Consider the following 20,519-nt stretch of genomic DNA (forward strand, 5'->3'; position numbering starts at 1 on the left):
ATTATGTCACATCAGGGAAATTTTGTCTTTATCGCTGAATATCTTCAAGATCTGACATGATCCATGGCAAATTACTAAATCAATTAATTAAGCGTGAAATACTAATTAAGAAGATAATAAATAATTCCCCCTACCACCAGTTACTTGTGATCTGCAAACAATTTGCTATACCAGAGAAATGTCATTTGAATTCCTTCTTTAGAAAGTGATTTTCTTTTAGCAATTCAAATAAACCCCCAAATGAATGGCCATTGCATTTCTAAAATGGTAGGGATCTCAGAGACTGCCCACTCCAACTCTCTCAATTTATACCCGAGTAATCTCTAACCTAGAGAGACTAAGAGGTATGTCCAAAACTGCAGGACTTTTAAGTGGTAGAGTCAGGACCTGAATCCATGAAACCCAGCTCCCAAACCCAGTTTTATTTTCTGCCGCAGGAAGCGCCCATAGAAGGCACTTAGTTGTTTGACATCAGATATCCTAGAAGGAATTACCTGTAGTGTTAAAATACACCACCACTGTAATCTGTCTTAAAATGTTTTGTGTTCTCAGTCCTTGAAAAATCACGTTGTAAACCTGGGAAACTCAAAGATATCAATACTTGGAATTGACCAAAACTCTGTCACAGGGGTCAAGCGAAAGTTGGTTTTTAGTGATTCAACTGGACTACAGATTAATAAAAAGAGAGCACATGTGCTCACTGTCAAGTGGGATTGAGTTCCCAAATTGAATAACCCTGGATCAACCACCTAACCACAACCTGGCAGCTACGGGGGCAGGAGCACGCACAGCCTATCCGAGGCCAGCTCGATGCTACTTGGCAAGTAACATCTCACCAGATCAGGGAAACCAGCAGCACAGACGGAGCTGGGGACCCCTGGGCCCTAAATCTGCTTCTTCCTGTCCAGATGGAGATATTGCTTTGATGCCATATTCTCATTCAAGGACTAGGATGGCCTTACGTTTGTGAACATGTTCTTGAACAGAAGCACAAAGATTATTCGTGTAACAATTAACTGAAAGGAGATGGAAATGCCAAGAATACAAAATGTGCCAGGAGGGTGACACCACAAGCACTGAGCTTTCCAGACCAAGGCGTCCCTACCTAGTGACAGCAGATCCTCCTGACATGTGCGGGCCTAGGAAAATTGTGCCAGAGAGATTATTAGGTTGAACCTGATGGAATTGCCAAACTTCAAAAGTTTCTGACCCACAAAAATGTCAGTTTCATGTGTTTCAACTAAATGCATCTTCTGCTCCTGCCCTGTGGCTTTGTTTGGCTAGGTAAAGCTGTTGTGTGTAGAGTCCTGATGTTTTCCTTCAAACCCTTACCCTCGCTAAAACAGCACAGCCCTTTCTTTTCAGGTTGGCTGTGCAGGGAGGGGACAATGTATCGTAATTATACAGTCATTCAAAAAAAAAAAAAAGAACAAAAAAACAGGTGAATTGAGAGATTAGAGCAGGGGTCCCGACTTTTTCTATAAAAGGACTGGATAGTAAATATTTTAGTCTTACAGGGTCATACTGTTTCTGCTCCAACTACTCGACTCTGCTGCTGTAGCATGAAAGTAGCCAGAGATAATACAAAAATGATGGGCATGGCTGTGTTCCAATAAAACTTTATTTATAAAAACAGGCAGCAGTCAGATTTGGTCTACAGGCCATAGTTTGCCAAATTATGAGCTAGAGTATACATTGTCTAGTTAAAGAAAAAAACAGGTCCATAGGCAAACAAAAAAATGAACCATCTAGTTGGGACAGAGCTGTTAAAAAATGAAAAAAAGATAAGAGAGGAAAAGTAAATAGGGAAATTACCATTGGAACCTGATCAGTATATATGTTCAAATGTAAGAAAGACTTACATTTCAATGAGCATACAGCCAACTATAACAACATCCAAACCTAAAGAAGGATACAAGACCACTCTTATCCTAACACAGCCCCATTTAAAAAAAAAGTTGCACACATCCAAAACAGAAGAACCAAGATGCCTGAATTCCTGTGTCAGAGGGATTATCTAAGGTTGCAATCTCCCACTATAGGAGTCATCGACAATCTAGTGTAGTGGGGAAAACGTGGCGTAGGAGTGAAAAGCCCTCGATTCTAAACCCAGGGATAGAACCAGGAGAGGATTTTCCAATCTATGATCCCAGGCTTCAATGTATAAAGGGGTTAATTTATAGTTTCTTCCAGCTCATTTATGCTATAGTTCTATAGTTTTGATCTGTCTTTCTTCCTCCACAGATCCCATGAGAGAAATAATACATAAATTTGGATAACGTTCCACTTACAGACAGGAACTCCAGCAGTGACATAAGTCGATTTTGATAAAACACGAGCCCACTTTATTTCATCCCCAAACTTACCGCCTGCTTGCACCAGGAACAGCTGATGGCCACAATCTCTTTACTGTGGAAGGAGAATTTTTGCTGGAAGCCCTGGGATGTCAGAATAAGAAACAGAGAATTAAAACCACTTCAAACACAGTGTGCATCTGCCCTCCTGAAGCCCAACGAAGTAAGGCCAGGCTTAAGGTAACTGGGATGGCAAATGCCACACTCGGCACTGCGGCATCTCCAACTTCTACCACACAAGAGTTTCCTATCCCCGAATCCCCTGGAGTGTGAGAGAGGAGGCACCAGTATTTCCTTAACACTACTCAAAGTCAGACACAAAAACGTTGTTCTTTTTCTCCCAAGTAAATGAGGTTCTGATACATTTTTATTGTAAGTAAAAAAAAAAGAGCCACTTTTGGTTCACATGATTCTTTATAATGGTCATCCATCTCAGAGGTTCTATACAACCTGAACATGGAGAACCCACAAAGAGAGAAATGAAGCACGAGAGAGGCAGGTGACCTAGAAGTGACAGTCTGGGAGATGTCCCAGGGTAGAGGAGGAAATGCAAACTCTTTCATCATCCCCCAGGATGTTGGGACTCAAAACAAGCAGCTTTCAATTTCCATTTTTCGCCAGCAAGCAGCAATGAGATGAATGGAATAGCAAACACAATCCTCTTAATGAACAAACAGAATTACTTTTCCATCAAGAAAGGAAGAGATGCTTTTTGGCTGCTTCTGTCCCTAAATAATTACCAGAGAGAAGTACACAGTAACGCTCAAGGAATTTTTTTTAGCTTTCCCAAAGCTCATCCATTTCTATCTGCCTGTGAAATCTAAGCCAAACAAAATAATGCAGATCAATGACAAAAAAATCTTAAAACAAGGCTTTTGTAAAGTGATCCAAAGGAAACAGAAAGATGTGACGGGCAGGAAAGCTTTTAAGGCATTGGCTGACTAAGTCTTGCTTAACGTATACAGATAACTTTAAGTTAAAAAAAACAAAAACTCAATTTACACATTATTAAAAGAAGTCCCAACAGCATTTTTGCAGTCCCCATAATTCCTAACTATCTGCAGCATTTTATATACTAATGAGCATTTCCTCCTTTTTGGTCCTCTCGCCTCTCTTGGTTTCCTAAAACACATTGCAGGTCTCCTTCTCCGTCTCCAATCTCCTGCATGTGGACATAAGACCGGGGCCAGTGTCAATCCTCTGTGCTCTGCAATTCCTCCTTGAATCCTCCTCTTTTTTCCCCAACCTCAACTCTCACTTCTAGAAACAGGACCTCTTCCTTAACACCGGACTCTCCTGGATTTTGAAAAGTTTCTCCATCAATATCCCTTTCTCAACAGCTTAAGTAATAATAGAATCACTCAGGGCAGAGGAGTTCACAGAACAAGCATGAGTCTGCTCTCCTTACAAAGCCCTGCTTGGAACGTTGGTCCTTGGCTGGCATTCGGGAACTTGAACTTCAGGAGGGGTTCCCCGGTTCCCAGAACAGTTAAGGGTGACTCACTGTGCCTGAACTGTTTGTACAAACAGCCTGATGTATGCTGAACACCTGCTTTCCTTCTGGGAGTCTGGAGGTTGGGCATGTGCTAAGCAGGGTATGTGCTTATGTCACCAGCCCCCAATAAAACCCTACTCACCGAGCTTCTGATGAAACTAGGAGACAATATTTCACACGTGTTGTCACAACTCACGTTGGAAGAATTAAGCACACCCTCTGTAACCGTTAGAAGACTTTTGGAGCTTACACTTGGTTTCCTCCAGACTTTACCTCACGTGCCTTTCCTTTGTTGTCTTTGCTTCGTAGCCTTTTGTTATAATAAATCGCAGCTGTGAGTAATATACACTGAGTCCTGTGAGTCCTCCTAGCGAATACTGAAACTGGGGTGGCCTTAAGGACACCAAATATACTCATCTCCCCACAAACAATGAGTCTTGCTGTACCTCCTCTGTCAAGGAGAATACCATTTCCCCAGCAAAGGATGCACTTTTGTAAAACACACCTGGACTGAATTATTAGGACAGGTTGGCGTCCACAGGTTTACTGCTGTGGCAGCCAGCCACAACCTGCACAGCCCCTGGCATCAGTTATCACTGCCTGACGGAAATAGCTTCCAGGGAGGACACCGAGTCCAGTGGACCACAGGGTTAGGTAGAGAGGTCCCTTCAAAGACGGGGCACAAACTATTCAATGTGAAATGAAATGGCACCAAATAGGCAGGAATGACTTCACATCAGAGTCACTTGAAAAGTTCTTCCTCTTTGCTCAAGCCGCTCTTGATGGACTGAGCAAAAAAAGAGATGAATAAAACTGCTCTTCAGAGCTAGAGCTATAGCTACAGAGCTCTTTCCGCTGTGCACAGAAGGAAGCCAGCAGCCAAGAGCAAGCATGCTGGAGCTGGTGCAGGGCCTGAGCAGGGACTCCTGAAGACAACCCTGGCTGTGTGGTGGGATCCTCCCACCCTGGACCCCACGTCCAGCAGGCATCAAGCCCCGTTGACTGGTCACGTCACATCTGGATGTCTGTTCCATCTGCTAACTTGTCTCTCCATTGGTAGTCTGTTTCCCCCTGTGTTCTTCATTCTATCCTGGCCCATGACATCAGGGAAAATGCTGTTGTTGTTGTTGTTTTTAATATCAGCCTCAATCTTAAATACTCAAATGACTACTTCTTTCCCCGAGATTACAGAACAAACTATTCATACTGACATTCAGCGCCATCCATAATATTCTCAGCCAATTTTTCTACATCAATCTCCCACTCCCAGCCATTATAAATTCCTGTCTATAGTGAGATGGGATTAATTATATTCTACAACATGCTCTATTCTTTTATATTTCCATTTTTGCCCATTTTACCATTTTTTGTTGTTTTTTTTAATTCCCAACCCACCATTTAGAGTGCCTACCACTATTTCATATACAGCATCTGAATTTTACTTCCACTACAAAATCTAAAAAGAAAATGTTCCAAGATCACCTCAATTCACTGTAATCTCTCCTCCTAACCCTACAGGCCTCACCACCTGTATCTCCCCTTGGCATCAATGAACAGCTGCCCTAAGTTGTTGGTTATTTTACGTGCATATGTATTCTCTCGCCAGTGGAATTACAAGCTCTTTGAGAGAAGTCCTTGTAATATTTCTTAATAGATCTCTACAGCTTAGCATAGTTCTTTGAACATCATAGGCATGGCATGAATATTTTCTGATTAATTGAACAAGAACATCACTGCTACCACACTGTAACCCAACTACAAACTTCATGCTATCCAGACTTTAAAAACCTAACCCAAACCACCTGAAAATATGCCCCCTCACTATGCTCTCGTCCAACTGCTCTAGACACAGCAAACATGCTAGGCAAACCACTTAACGCTTTCTCCCTTCACCTGGAGATGGTAATAAAAATACAAACCTCTCCAACACCTCTGAGTAGTTATAAGCATCAAATGAGGCAATGCATTCGAAAAGTTCTTTATAACACAGTTCACATAAGTGAAGGAGTCCATTTATTGCTGGAACCTCTTCTAACCCCTTGCTGACAAAGTCCTCTAGTGTGCCACGTGTGATTAGTTCGCAATACTCTATTCAGTGGTACAGAGTGAAAGCATTAGCCCATCCCTCTATTGATTATCGGCCTTCTGACTTCAAGGAGAAATAGATACAGTCCAGCATAGCCCTGACAGCCAGGCTGAAACTAGAAACAAACAACAAGGCCAGCCACAACTGGGGCACTGGGCACTGCGCTTATGCAGAACCGTGATGGGTCCCTTGGAAATGAGCCTGGTGTAACCAGCTCTATGCTTTGTTTTGGATTCTCTAGTCTGGCAGAGTCACAGTGGCCATGGTTTCACGGTTACTGTCTAACATAAAGACATAAATAGAACCACACTGGAGCCTTCATGCACCAAGTTCCTACAGACCACCTGCAATGGGGAGGTTTTGGCTGGGATCTCAGCACAGCAAAAAGAGCCAGATTCCTAATTACCCATTTTTAAATTCTGGCCCAAATCTGATATTATGGTACTGACAGATGCCCTAACTGAATTTCAGCTGACTCTGGTTTTTAAGGGCTATTTTGGCTTTGTTGCCTCTTTCTCTTGTGCAATCTAGGGCATATACCAAATAGCACTCAGTTTTACAGCCTTGGCTGAAACCAGGAAAAAGGGCTTTACTTGAAACAAACTATTTTATTGTTTACGTATTTAACTGAGGTTTGAGTGAGGGAATTTCCTGACTGTAGCCTGACTCCCTGTTTGATTTGATTTGATCCAATCCAAGAGTTGATACTGCTCTTGCCTCCAAAACTTTAACCATCACCAACAAAATAAACCTCTCCATATCCACTTGCATATTCAAGGCTCACAAAGTATTACAAAAGGCAAACCCAAGGGAATTATAAGACTAAATTAATATCTATCTTAACACAGAGAACTTCATTTTTGTTCAAATGCTCCCTTTCATTTTTGAAAAATGTATATACTCTTTTACACATTTTATATTTAATATCTAAAATGTTCATCCCACATTTAATTAGATGCAAAGTTCATTATTTCTAGAAAAATTTAAAATAAAACTATTATAGCACTTTTGTAAACTTATCCAGTGGGATAAAAATACCACAGCAATTTGATACTCACAATGTAAAAGGAAATTTTTCCAATCGGAGCCCATCTCAAACCGGTTGTGCCGTTCCCATGCAGCTGCTTTTAACCAGCGGAAGCTGACAACCAGTGATGACGTTTCAGGGTTTGACCAGCTGAAGCTGGTGAGTAGCTAAGACCTTTGAGTGACCTAGGTGCAGAGCCACACCAATCAACCTAATTGAAAACTTTTTTCTAACCAATAGAAAACGACATTTGTTTGACCTTTGAGTGACCCACATGCAAACTCACACCGACCTAATTGAAAATTTTTTCTGACTAATAAAAAATGGCACCTGTTTTAACCCATGATCTACAGACTTATGGACTAATTCTGTCCTATCCAGAGCTCAAACTTCAAACTTTAATTAGCAAAGTCACCATGAACCGATCTCTTTCCTTGTACATGCAAATTGTTGACTTTTTCCTGTCAGCAAACTATTCAGCCCAGTTTTCCACAGATAGATGTACCCTTGCCTGGCAGTGCGAATCACTGGATATTAGGCTAATTTTATAATATGCCTTTTCCTTGGCTTTATCGCAGTGTAAAAATGGTACCATTAATACTGTAGTTTATGCAAGATTAGGGTTCATTTACTCACAGAAAATCTAAGTTACCTGAACTTCCTAAAGCCTCCTATACTGATTTTACCGCTTTTAAGCTAAAATTTTTGTAAACACTCAAGATTTTCAAAATGTAAACATACACTGAAAATTGAATTAAAATAAACAATATCTTTATAAATTGAATTATGGTAACCAATTTTTTTATAACTTCTGACAGTGCTACAAATTATGTGAATCTACAGTTACTTTATTAGAATTATCATTGAAAAATCTAAATTCTTGTCCATTGGGTTTAACTATAATATACTTTATGGCATTAATTAAGAGCTCTGAAAGTTTATCAATGCCCTTATTGTCCATAATATGCCCTCCGTCAAGGGTAATCACTGACTCGGGCACATAGATTGACATTTTATTATTCCTCAATAGAGCCTTTGCGTCTTTCCATTCTAATGTTGGTAATTACGATTTATTAACCCGAGCCAGTCAGTCTTATTATCCTCAGATAGTTTCTGCTTTTTCCATTAATTTATCTGACAGCCCCTGCTACAAGCTATAGGTCATAAATTGAGTCTCCTGGGGAGAGCGGTGCTGGGAAAAGCAAAATTCAGGGCACAGGATTCTCAGCATAAGTTAACACTGTTACCACAGAGTTGTCAGACTGTATGAAGAGCCTAAGACGTGATGTCCAGAACATTGTCATCAGAGGCAGATGACTTCATGGAAGTCAATGGCTTAACCTTGCAATTAATGTATAATTGAAATTAAGCCTATAACAATAGTCACTGGTTTACATTTCAATTTAAGTGTTAACTATTTTAACTGTGATGTTTATATTTCATATTTTTATCACCCTTCTGATTCTAGGATAAAAATGTTTTATTCAGATACTTATATTCAATATGGCCAAAACTGCATACATAACTTTAACTGTTCGGTTTATATCTTTGTCCTAGAATACCAGGGAAGTTCCTTACATGAAAATATTTACCTAATGACACAACCAGCTACAATTATAATAATGGTCTTCCATGAAAATCAATGTCCATCTCTGACTGCCCCGTAATTGAAAACCTTCCCAATAAAAAGTATAATTTTAACGCTGATAGTATTCAGCAAGAAGGTTGTTTTTTGGAAAATTTGTTTTTAACAAAAAACTATTTTTTTTAAAATTGATGTTACCACAGTTACCAGCTACAAATCATTACAGATATTCAGAGAAGCCATATAATCTATATAATCTTGCTGACAGTATGACATTCCAGGAAATAACTGGCTGTACTCTCCACTCTTAACTGAGGAAAATGCGCTTTCACTGGTAAAACTAATTACACTTACTTTTTGTTCAAACTTAGACTGTTTTGCTATAACAGCCCCCAAACAACGGAGAAAGAGACTTACAAAATTTGCCTAAATTACTCTGATTGTGTCCCTCCTGGCTTCATGAATTTATGTCAAAGGAATATCACCAGATAATGCATGCCTTAGAGAAAGAAAAGATTCTGCTACCTAGAAATAGTTTTGACTTCACTTGGGATTTTAATAGTCAACTGATGGGTTTTCCAGCTGTCCCTAATATAGCAACTCTAGCAGGCCTATTTCTGTGAGATTTTAATTTCTGCTCCTTCTATCACAGCAATTCTGGCATCCCTATTTCACTTAACATGAACTGTTTTTTTGGTGTTTTTTTTGTTTGTTTGTTCAAGTTTCAAATGCCATCCTAGTGTTAGATCTACTCTTCCTGGTAGTATCTCAGATGACCTAATAATATTTTCACACCAATGTACCCAGCCAGGAACGTGCAGAGGCCACTCAGAGAGAAAAAGGACTGCATCTCGAAAGATCTAGGTGTATGACTAACCAATATGTACCAGCAGGAAAGGGAAAGTGTGTATGGGATTGGGTCCTGAGAGTGTAGGACAAAGGGGGCAGGACTTAAAGCTGGATAAAAGAGGGTTTCTCAATGTTGGAGCACTCATCTACAACAGAGAATTTAACACATTATCAGGAACCCCAGAAGATGGTGCTAACACTAGGACAAACACTAATACTAGAATGGCGTTTGAAAACTTGAACAAAAAAACAGACCATGTTAAGTAGCAATGCCAGAATTGCTGTGATAGAGGAAGAAACCATCAAAATCTCACAGAAATAGGCAAGTTAGAGTTGCCGTGGCATGCCAGGGACAGCTGGAAAACCCATCAGTTGACTCTGTCCTGCAAGAGGGCCTAAAGGATATTCCACTTACCAAAACAATAAGAAATGTGCTGGTGAGAAGGGTGTCATCATCGTTGAGAAACTCTCCTCTCCTCTGTAGGTTAGGCCTGATGGTAGGAAATCCTACAGAGTGAGCACTCTTGATACCAATTAGGATTACAAAGTTCCGAAATAATAAGGAACATGTGGCAGCACTTAACCATTAAAGCAAGGTGGATGCAATTACTGCAAGACTGAAGTTCCCGCCATGGCGGCTTGACCAAATGGTTAATACAGCACGACCTCCCAGAGGCAAGACAGATCATCAGATAAAAGACGTATTAATCGACACAATAAAAAGAAATCAAGAATGGAGGATCAAGAAATATGAGGGCAAATGCTCCAATAAAGGGTCATGATATTTTGCCCCATTTCTGGACTAAAGGAAGTTTTCAAAGATAGAACCCAAAGGGCAAGTTCCCAGGAGAATCCTGTAACATCACAGCAAGAGTCTACGGCAACAGTTCCCCAGACTCTATCTAAAAGGATCTACTTGGTCCATTTACTTGGGTAGTTGTACAGTGGGGAGAAAGAAATGTTCAAATATTTTAAAGACTGTTGGACAAGAGTCCAGGTCAACATGTATACCCAAGCACTGGAGTATGAAACAGCATCATGGTCCCCTACTAGAGTAGGGATGTATGAGGTCCAGTTTAAAAAAAGGAGTCCTAGACCAGGGATGGTTTATAGAGAGTCTACTGTCTCCACAAACCCAGCAGGGTTATTTCCCCTGGTCCCTAATTTTATAATTGGAGTGAACATGCTGGGAGTTTGGCAGAACTCCAATACTGGTTTCTTGGCCTGTTGCGTAAGTGCTGGCACAGTAAGAAAGCCCGAGTGAAACACTCAACCACCCTCCCAGTCATATCTAAATCAAAACCAATGTCACATTCTCAGAAGTAATAGGTATTAAATGATTAATTTTGTATGTTATGATAATGTTACTATGTTTATTTTTAAAAATTATTATCTCTTTATGTGTCACCCTTAAAGACTAAAGGAGGCAGTGGTGGTGTTCCCCAAAATATCCCCATTTAATTCACCAGCTGGGCTCCTACAAAACCAGATATTATAGTGGAGAATAATGCTGGACTACCACAAATGCAACCCAGTATACTCTAATTGTAGCTACTGTGTCAAATTTGGGATCTTTTGGCCTTGAGTATATGACCTATGGTCATCGACTTAGCAAATGAATTATTTTCCTTCCCTCTCTGAAAGGAGAATCAAAAACCATGTGCATTCACTTGTTAGGGTTAACACTGTACTTTTACAGCCTTGTGCCAGGGCTTTTAAGTCTTCTGAATCTTATCCAAATATAGTGCAAAGTAACCTGAACCATATGAACATTCTGAAGAATACCACTTGGTCCACCATATCAAAGGTATCATATTAAGGTGGATGAGCAAGAAGTGGCAAGTATATTGGAGGTTTTGGTGAGACAGAAGGTGGGGAGATAAGCCCTATGAAGAATCAGAGGTCCCACACATCAATGAAGCTTCTAGGGTTTAGTGGGCCAGGGTGAGCTAGAATATCCTGCCCAATCTAAAGGACAAATTATTGCATTTCACAATTTTAACCACTAAGAATGAAGCACGGTACTCTGTAGGTCTCTTTGAATTCTGAGGCAATATATTCCACACTTAGGAATACTGCCTCAGTCAGTTTATTGGATGATATTAAATGCTGCCAGCTTAGAGTAGAGCACAGAACACGAAACAACTCTGCAGTGGGTCCAGTCTGCAGTGAAAGTAGGCCCTGTCACTTGCAGCAGGCCCCATGTTATTAGAGGCATTGGGAAGGAGAAAAGATGTGCTATAGAGTTTATGACAAGCACCAATAGGAGAATTACAACATAGACTCTAGGATTCTGAAATGAGGTCGTGCCATCTGTAGGAGAGATTTGTATATCTTTCAAAAAACAGCACCTGGTATGTTACTATGTTATGGTGGAGGAATACCTGAATCACCGGGTAGTCATGAGCTGGGTTCTGTCAGATCACTAAGTCATAAGGTTGTGTGGGCCCAGCTGCAATTCATTGTTACATTTAAATGGGAACATATGGGATCTGGCACCAGCAGTACCAAAGAACACAAGTAAGACACATGAGTAGGTAGCTCAGACTCCCCATATTATCCACTGTTATAGTACTAGGCCTCTCATTCAACTCACACCTATGGAAATTTGGGGATCCCTTATGACCATCTGAAAGAGAAGGAAAAAGCTGTGATTGGTTCATGGATGGGTCAACTTGGCACATGAGTCCAAGCCAAAAGTAGACTACTACTTCACTAAAGCCTACCCAGGAGGTCCTGAGGGACAGAAGTGAGAAGAAATCCTCCCAAGGGACATAACTTCAGGGGGAGCAGCTGGTCCCCCACTTTCTGTGAAAAGATAAGTAGCCTGATATAAGAATATATAATGACTTACAGGTAGTGTCAGATGACTTGGCTAGTTGATCAGGGGCCTGGAAGGAAAGAGGAGATCAGGGGAAGAGGCACATGGATGAACATAAAGTGACGATCACTGTACTGCACATTAATGCCCACCAGAGAGCATTCACGGTATAAGAACTAAAAACTTAGATATAACAACTCAGACTCCACACGTTGTCATGAGCTATCCATAGCACTATGGGCTCAGAAGTGGAGTAGCCATGATGGCAGTGATGAATGCTACAGCTGGGTCCAGCAGCATGGGCTTCCACTACCACTACTGCTACTATCACTGCTGACTGTCTAGCCTGCCAGCAAAAGATACCAAAGCTGAACACTCAATATGTCACCAACCCTGAAAGGGAACCACCAGATGCTTGGTGGCAAACTGATTACACTAAACTCCTTCCACTCTGGAAGTGGGAGCAAGTCACCTTGACCGGAATCAACACATACTGTAGGTATGGGTTTACCTTTTCCTTCTGCAGGGCCTCAGTCAGCGCTACTACACAAGGGCTCACAGAGTGTTTGACCCACCAACACGGGATCTTATACAACACTTTCAGACCAAAGAATACATTTTTGTATTCTTGAAATGGAGGTTCAGGAGTGGGCATATGGCCATGAGATACATAAGTCCTACCACATCCCACACCACCAAGAAGCTACAGGCCTGACAGAGAGATGGAAAGGTCTTTTGAAGATGTGACATGGGCTTCAGCTTTGAGAGGGTATCCTATGAGCACCATCCTCTAGTCTCAGTATATTGACCAAACTCATGATCATTTAATAGTGCTGTGCTTTGTTATAAAGCAGAAGCTAACACACCATTGTGAAGCAATTATACTCCAATAAAGATGTTTAAAAAAAAAAAAATAGTGCTGTGTTTCCATGGTAAAATACATGGGTGCAGAGACCAAGGAGTGAGAGGAGGAGGAGCCCTGCCTACTATCACTCCCACTGGCCCACTTGGGGAATTTGTGCTTCCTTTCTCCACAACTCTGGGCTCTGAGAGTCTGAATACCAGATGGGGAGTATCTCCACCATGGATAACAGGAGGACCTTAAACCTGAAACTATCACTGCACCAAGTTACTTTGGCATCTTTGTGTCAAGAGACTAGCAGGCACAGGAAGGCGTCACCATCTTGATCCTGATCATTAGGTGGGGGATAGTTATTTGACAATGGAGGCAGTAAGAAAATATCTGGCACCCAGATTAGCCACTGGGGCATCCTTTCTAATTCTTTGAAAACTTTTGATGGTCAATAGACAAGTGCAACAGCCAAGACCAGGGGATCAGACTGCGTAGGGTAAGGGTCTTGGTCACTCCACCAAGTAGGTCACTGCTAGAGACTGAATGCTTGTGTCCCCTCAAAATTCGTATGTTGAAACCTAATCCCCAATGTGTTGGTATGTGGAGGTGGGGACTTTAGAGGGTGATTAGGTCATGAGAATGGAGCCCTCACGATGGGATTAGTGTCCTTATAAAACAGACTTTTATAGCTCCCTTGTCCCTTTTACCATGTGAGAACTCAGCGAGAAGATGGTCATCTATGAATAAGAAGTAAGCTCTCACCAGAAACCGAATCTGCCAGCATCTCGACTTTGGACTCCTAGCCTCCAGACTGAGAAATAAGATTCTGTTGTTTTCAGGCTACCCAATCTAGGGTATTCTGTTCCAACAGCCCAAACAGATGATCACCTGGACAAGAAGAGTTAATTGAGCATGAGGTGACTACAGAAAGAGTGGTTGAGGAAGGAGATGTGAACATCAGTTGCAGACTTAAGACCAGCTGCCAGAGAGAGGGCTGTAGTGTATCCCACTAACCTTCCTCTTAAATGTTTCCCCAGGAAGTAAGACCAACCAGAATCCCGGAGGAACTTTTCCGAACATGTATTTTATGAAGCAAGTGACTCTGAGAAGCACAAGGTACGGACTGTCGTAGATGTTGATGTTCCACCCAGAAAACTCTGCTGCGGGCCTGAGGCACTCAGCTCATTCTCCCAGTTGATAGGAGTGTTGGAGGCTGATGGCTTTCCAAGGAGTCACCTTTCCATCCTTAAGCACTGCCCTAAGCCTAAAAGAGTCACCTTGGCCAAGGACAGCCCACATCCAATGACTGGTCAAGGCAGGGCAACTCTGAGGGGCTATTCCAGATCCTTATGGGATTGGCTGAGGCCTTTGTTGGAGCTGCACTGCAGTTCAACTCCTCCTTCTGCACGATCCTCGTGCCTTCACTTGCGAAGCCTTTTCTGAAGAAAGAGCATTAGGGACCAGAGTGACTAGAGCATCACATTAGCTGTAACTACTAGGACGCTGGCCATGCCAAAGACTAGGGAAGCAGTGGCAGTAGCAAAACATCTCTACAGGTGAGAACTGAGGGACTTAACCACCTGGAGACCACAGCAAGGAACACTCTGCTTCCGAGCCCTCAGCCCCTATCCCCCCCTTTTTTAAACCACTTTGAAGTATGAATGACATACAAAAAAGCTGTACATATTTAATGTGTACAACTTGATGAGTTTGGAAACAAGTATACACCTGTGAAACCATCATCACAATCTATGCCGTAAACATATCCATCACCTTCAAAAGATTCCTCCTGCCCTCCTTGGTTACTATTATCTTTTGTGATAAGAACACTTAATATAATATCTACCCTCTTAGAAAAATTTCAAGTATTCAATATAGTATTGTTAACTACAAGTACTATGCTGTACACTAGATCTCAAAGACTCATTCATCTTGCATAACTGAAACTTTGTACCCTTTGTACCCTTTGTACCTCTCCATTTCCCCTTCCCCAGGTGAATCGGGAAGACATTATGCTCAGTAAAATAAGCCAGACACAGGAAGACAAATACTACATCATGTATGATACCACTTATATGAGGAATCTAACAGTCAAATGCATAGAAGCAGGGAATAGAATGGTAGCTGCACTTATCTCCTTCCTTGATACTCAGCCAAGGACAGAAAGAAAAGCCAGGCTTCCAGCAGCTATGTGGGCACAGGCTCCATGGAGAGGCTAGATTTCTTTGGACTTGTTGTATTACCCACTTTACATTCTCAACAATCCTCCTGAGGCTAATGGCATCTGGACAAACATACAGACAGGCGAATAACCAAACCTGCCTAACTGGTGAATGGATCCTCACCCTTGAACTTCCTTTCCTTGTTCCTAACTCTGCAGGGCCTCTTGAGAGCTGACCTCCAGGGCTCACACATTTTTAAACCAGTAAAGAATGGTGCTTCTTTACTGAAGGAAACATCCCCCAAAGCTCCAGATCAGTACTTTCCATTATTTTTAGACTCTCTAATCCCTTTCACTATTCATCCATATCTCAACCACACCCCCATGGAATGTCTTAAATCATTTTTGTCATTTTTGCAATACAAAAATGTCATTAAGGATACTTCCTTTAGATGGGTATATTTCAATTATTGCACAAGTTCATTTTAAATTCATTTTTAACAATATTCATTACAATAAAGAGTAGTTTTGACATTTTCCCATTTAATTAGTGCTACCTGCAATTTAATTTACTTTAATTATATATGAAAGTACATATAATTTATAGACAAATAATTCATAATTATGTGGCATGTTTGGTTAGGAAATTGGAAGACATCAGAAATGTAGACCAAAGTTAGACTATGTGTTGTTGTGTTAAAAACTGCTTTCATGATTTGATGTTTGAAATTTAAAATTTTTAAGTTTTAAAAAATCAGCTCGTTTATTTTATAACTTTTACATATGTTTCCAAATGAAGAAATAAAAGATAAAATTTCAAGTTGCAATTGACAAGCATATTTCCACAATTGCCATACTGCTGGGTTTGGATGGTTCCTTTAAAAATGAAAGGTCAAATTAGCTATAATCATGACTATCTTTTTTCTTTGCATATTGATTTTTTTACAGTACTACTAGGGATAACTCAGTGTTGAATAAATCTCGATTGAATGAATGCAATGTGTAGATGTGGTGAAGATCAGTAAAGAGGTACGTTTGCAGAATAAGTATGCAGCTTGCTTTTAACCATTGGCCAAGTATAGATTTACACTAAATATGGGCTGGATCAATCCCACTGTCCCTCTGGATCCACTCTCCATCTTTCTCTACCCTGTGTCCTGTTGTAAAAAGTTAACTTTTATGGATTGCCTCAACAATGTCCCTTGTGTTCTGGTTTCTATTGGGTTTGGCCACTAGAGACTGAAGGTGAGTGAAGTTGGGATATTTATTCCCCCAGCTGGTAGATCACCTCAGGCTGGCTAAGTCTCATGACTTAATCTCGTGACCGCTTTAGACTTGGCTTGACCACAGATCCCTGCTGTTACTAGCCTCGAGTTTTTCACTATCCCTTGTAGTTTCTTTTCTGCTCACACATTTTAAATATTCTCTTTATTAAACACTTATCAAATTACATAATTTGAGTGTGACAGCTCTTTTCTGCCTGGACCTTAACTCTTTCATAATGTAGGACTATGAACGAAAACAATGTAAAACCACGTGATGGTCATAAACATGGCAGCCTGGTAGTCAGTGAATGTTAAAGCAACTGAGCGATTGAATCACGAGCTGTCTATCTGATATTCATTATATGACACACACACTCAGCCAAATGCATATTCAAGGCTTGAGAGAAAATTAGTCTCTAATTAGTCTCAAATATTTACTGTTGATTCTAAAAAGTAGAAAGTGAAACCACAAATACTCTTAACCATAAACACTCACTAATAACCCCAAAAGTTTTCAAACCACTGGTTTAAACATTTTTTTTGCTAAGTAAAGTATTTTTTACCCCATCCCAATGGATAAATTATGGAATAATGTGTATAGAAGTCTGTGTGTGTGTGTGTGTGTGTGTGTGTGTGTGTGTGTGTGTGTATGCGGAATGGTTTAGAAATCTCTGGATATGTAAGAATGTACAACCAACTGTACTGATGAAAACTATGCATAGCACCAAAGTCTGAAATGAATCTTCAATCCCTTAATCTGCAAATGGAAAGAGAGTCACTCACTAGTCTTCCTCTAATCCAGGGGAGAAGCCAGGCTCCAAAGAAGGGTTATTTATTATCCAGCAAGGAGACACAGGTTTAAGACCATCACATGCCACAATTGCTTGAGTCTCTGAGAATCCATAAGCAGCTGGATTATAAACACAGGCCATGAATATAACAATACCATATTATGGGAACTCTATGTGAAGAGCTGGGCTCACAGATTTCCCCGTGGAGAGCTGTGACAACCAGCGAGCTGTGAGTGCTCTGAGATGCCTGCCTGGGGACACTGGGCAGGAAGAGAGACATGGTCGCAGCAACTCAGAGTACAGGGTGTCCAGCTCTCCCCCTTTGGTTGAGCACGCCAACAGAAGACAAGCCAGAAAAGGGAGTGAAATACGACGCTAGGGAATACTTGTCGCAAGGTATATAATGCTTATTGATTTTCTTTTAATAAAATTCCTCCAAATCTATTATGGCTTGAAAGTTGCTGAGGCGGTGCCAGCTACTAGGCTGTCCAGTGAAGGTATTTTCTCCAAAGCGAAGAACCTGTTCATCCAGATCCTTCCTACTGTGCACATCTCTGACCTCAAAATTGGCCATGCCTACCTGTTTCTTCTCTCTTACGCATACACATGCACACATTCTTTTGGGGAAGTTGTAGACAGTCTACAATCCACTAAGTAAGAGAAAATCCATAAGCCCTAGGGCAACAGCAGACAGGGAAGGAGTAGACGGAGCCAGTGAAGGGAGGTCATGTGAGGGTAGAGGGCTGACCTCCTTTTTCCCAGCCGTGTAAAATGGCTGGTAAGCAACTTTCAACTCCTCCTCTCTCCCTCCCTCCTCCTCTTCTTTTTACCTCCTCCCCCTTTTAACCTATTTTGCCTGTCCTCTTTCCAGGCTAGAAAGGAACCAGCTGAGAGTCACTGTGTTGAACTGGAGGAGATAATACCAGTTATAATGGAGGCCCATACCCTTGAGACTAAAGTGTGCCACCTTCCAAAGAAGAGCTTGGTAACCAATGGCTACAGCATATTTCCCTTTCAGGCACTGGGGAAACAGCAACATTAATCAAACTTTTTCCATGTCTCACTCGCCCTCAACACTACTCAGGCAGCCAAAACTTCCTTGCCTCCTTCTATTGTCAAAAATGCCATACTGGTCAGCTCACCCTAGTGCTTGACCCAAAAGAGTCACGTGAATAAATAAACAAATTAGAAATGAACTGATGAGGAATATACTCTCCCAAATTATCTTGCTCTCTACCAAATCAAAACTTTCCTTTATTGAGACCAGCCTACACCTATGTAATTTTTTTAAAAAAATCTTTGTAGTAGGATTCACCACCAGTTTAACTTTCTCTGAGGATCCTTTCATTCCTAAAGTAGATCTCTGTACATTGAAAAAGCCATAATCCAAACCTGTTAGGGTCAATAACATGGAATCTACAGAGCATGCAGCTGTCAGATCCCCACCTCACTCTTCCAAGTGGCCCTGCACCCTGAGGGGCCTGTAGCCAGTCACACTTAGAGAGTAGACATAAATCACCACATATGAGAAGGGCATCTCTTTCCAGGAATTGGATAATATCCCAAGAGAGCAACACATTTCCTGCTTCCATGTTGTCTTTCTACCCAGTTCTGCTCAACCATAACATATCAACACAAGTAGTATCGCTCATCAACCTACTGATTTTCTGTTGGTGTTCAAAGAAGTATGATGGGCCAGCAGTCCTCAGGAGGGAGTTTTAACAAAATAGGAAGTATCCTTTTTTTAAACTATCCGCAATGAAATTCACTGTAAAAGTCCATCCATCTCTCTTAAAACGTGCTAATTCCTTGTATGGAGAACACTGCTTCTTGAGTGAGTTCTAGAACAAATAAAACACCTCTTAAGGGAAGGGGACCTAGAGAAGGGAGGCCTTTGGGAAAGGAAGGGACGTCCTGAGCCCTGGATCCGGGTGACTGGACTCATCTACCTTGGGTGCTTGCCAAGGCCTGAGGAGCCTCCTGCGATGACCGTGGGGTGCAGGCCCCTTACCTTACCACACTGCTTACATTTTCCCTCCTGCCGACGCCTGTGTACCCAGTGATGACGCACAAAATTCTGTGGGAAAACAAAAGTAAATAAACATGTTTCAATTCGCAAACTCCAATCTTAGGTTTTTTTTTAATGTTTTAAGAATAAAGATTTCCGCGAACAATCATCTAAGCCCATCTAAGCACAAAAACAAATATGTGTATGTGTGATTTGTTTAACAATAAACATGAACCCACTTGGGAAAATGAAGCCAAGTCTCCATCCTCAGTGACCTTTCGTATCTGTAGAAACCATTAATCATGCCCTCCCTCTGCGGCTTCCTGGTAACAAATGGCCATAATGAATTCCCGTTACTCTGCTTTCCGTCTAGTAAAACATTGTGCAGATTTGTGACCTTGGGCTGGGGCGGGGGGGGGAGGGTGGGTAACTGAGGCAGGTAAAAGAAATATCCTTAAAGAAATGAGAAGGTGAAGGAGAGAAGGACAAAGACATCCAATTTTTTAAAACAAATATGTATTTAATGCTTTATAAATGCCAGGCAGGCACTGTACTAAACATTTGAGTCAGAAAGAACTTAAAGAAATTAAATTCTCAGAAAGAAATAGATCTCCTGATTTGGGACTTACATGGTGACAGTTTTTCACTAGCAAAAGTGAAGGAAGAGAAAAGCTGAAGGAAATTGATGACAAAGACAAGAGATGTGGGCATATCGCGAAATTCTGCAATGAGGTTGTATTTAAACTGTCCTTGGATAACCTGAATGAGATCAGCTTCCAAGGTCTATTCTTGGCTTGAGCTGTAGGAAACATGGAAGGTCCTTTTCCTCCCAAATAGAAGCACCCGTCACCCCAGCTGTTGGGATACTTTACAAGAGAGAAGGTGGTCTTCAGGCCTAATGGTACAGGTAAACCCTAATAACTTCCATACAACTCACCTCTCTTAGGCCAATACACCTAAAATATTTGCTAATGTTTTTCTCCTGCCCTTTTCTGAGAAAACATACTTTACCTGAAATTAACATGCGTATTGTCAGGCCACAATCCATACTTTCCCTTTAAAATAGGCCCTTTACCATATATTCAGTCTTTCAACAAATACTTACCAAATGCCTACTATCCAGGCATTGTTCTAAGTACAGAGGGACACAGGAAACAGATCAGTGTCGAGAAAAAAAAATGTTATATCAAGGCATGAAATTCAGAGTGACAAAGATACCTCTAA

General features: G+C 41.2%; 1 protein-coding gene across 2 annotated transcripts in view; it reads right to left on the reverse strand.

Moving 5' to 3' along the window:
- The window catches only part of DGKI (diacylglycerol kinase iota), a 452,274-nt gene that overhangs the window by 221,575 nt on the left and 210,180 nt on the right, over positions 1-20,519 (reverse strand). Inside the window, exons 6-7 of one of the 2 annotated variants that reach the window (XM_061198082.1) lie at positions 19,299-19,364; positions 2,367-2,438 (exon numbers count right to left, since the gene is read on the reverse strand). In XM_061198082.1, the coding sequence (XP_061054065.1) occupies positions 2,367-2,438; positions 19,299-19,364 (138 nt within the window). Of the gene's footprint in view, positions 1-2,366; positions 2,439-19,298; positions 19,365-20,519 lie in introns of those variants that run through there. The other variant, XM_061198081.1, reaches the window with a different exon arrangement.

Source organism: Eubalaena glacialis, chromosome 8 (genome assembly GCF_028564815.1).
Source record: "Eubalaena glacialis isolate mEubGla1 chromosome 8, mEubGla1.1.hap2.+ XY, whole genome shotgun sequence".
In the NCBI taxonomy this organism is placed as follows: domain Eukaryota; kingdom Metazoa; phylum Chordata; class Mammalia; order Artiodactyla; family Balaenidae; genus Eubalaena; species Eubalaena glacialis.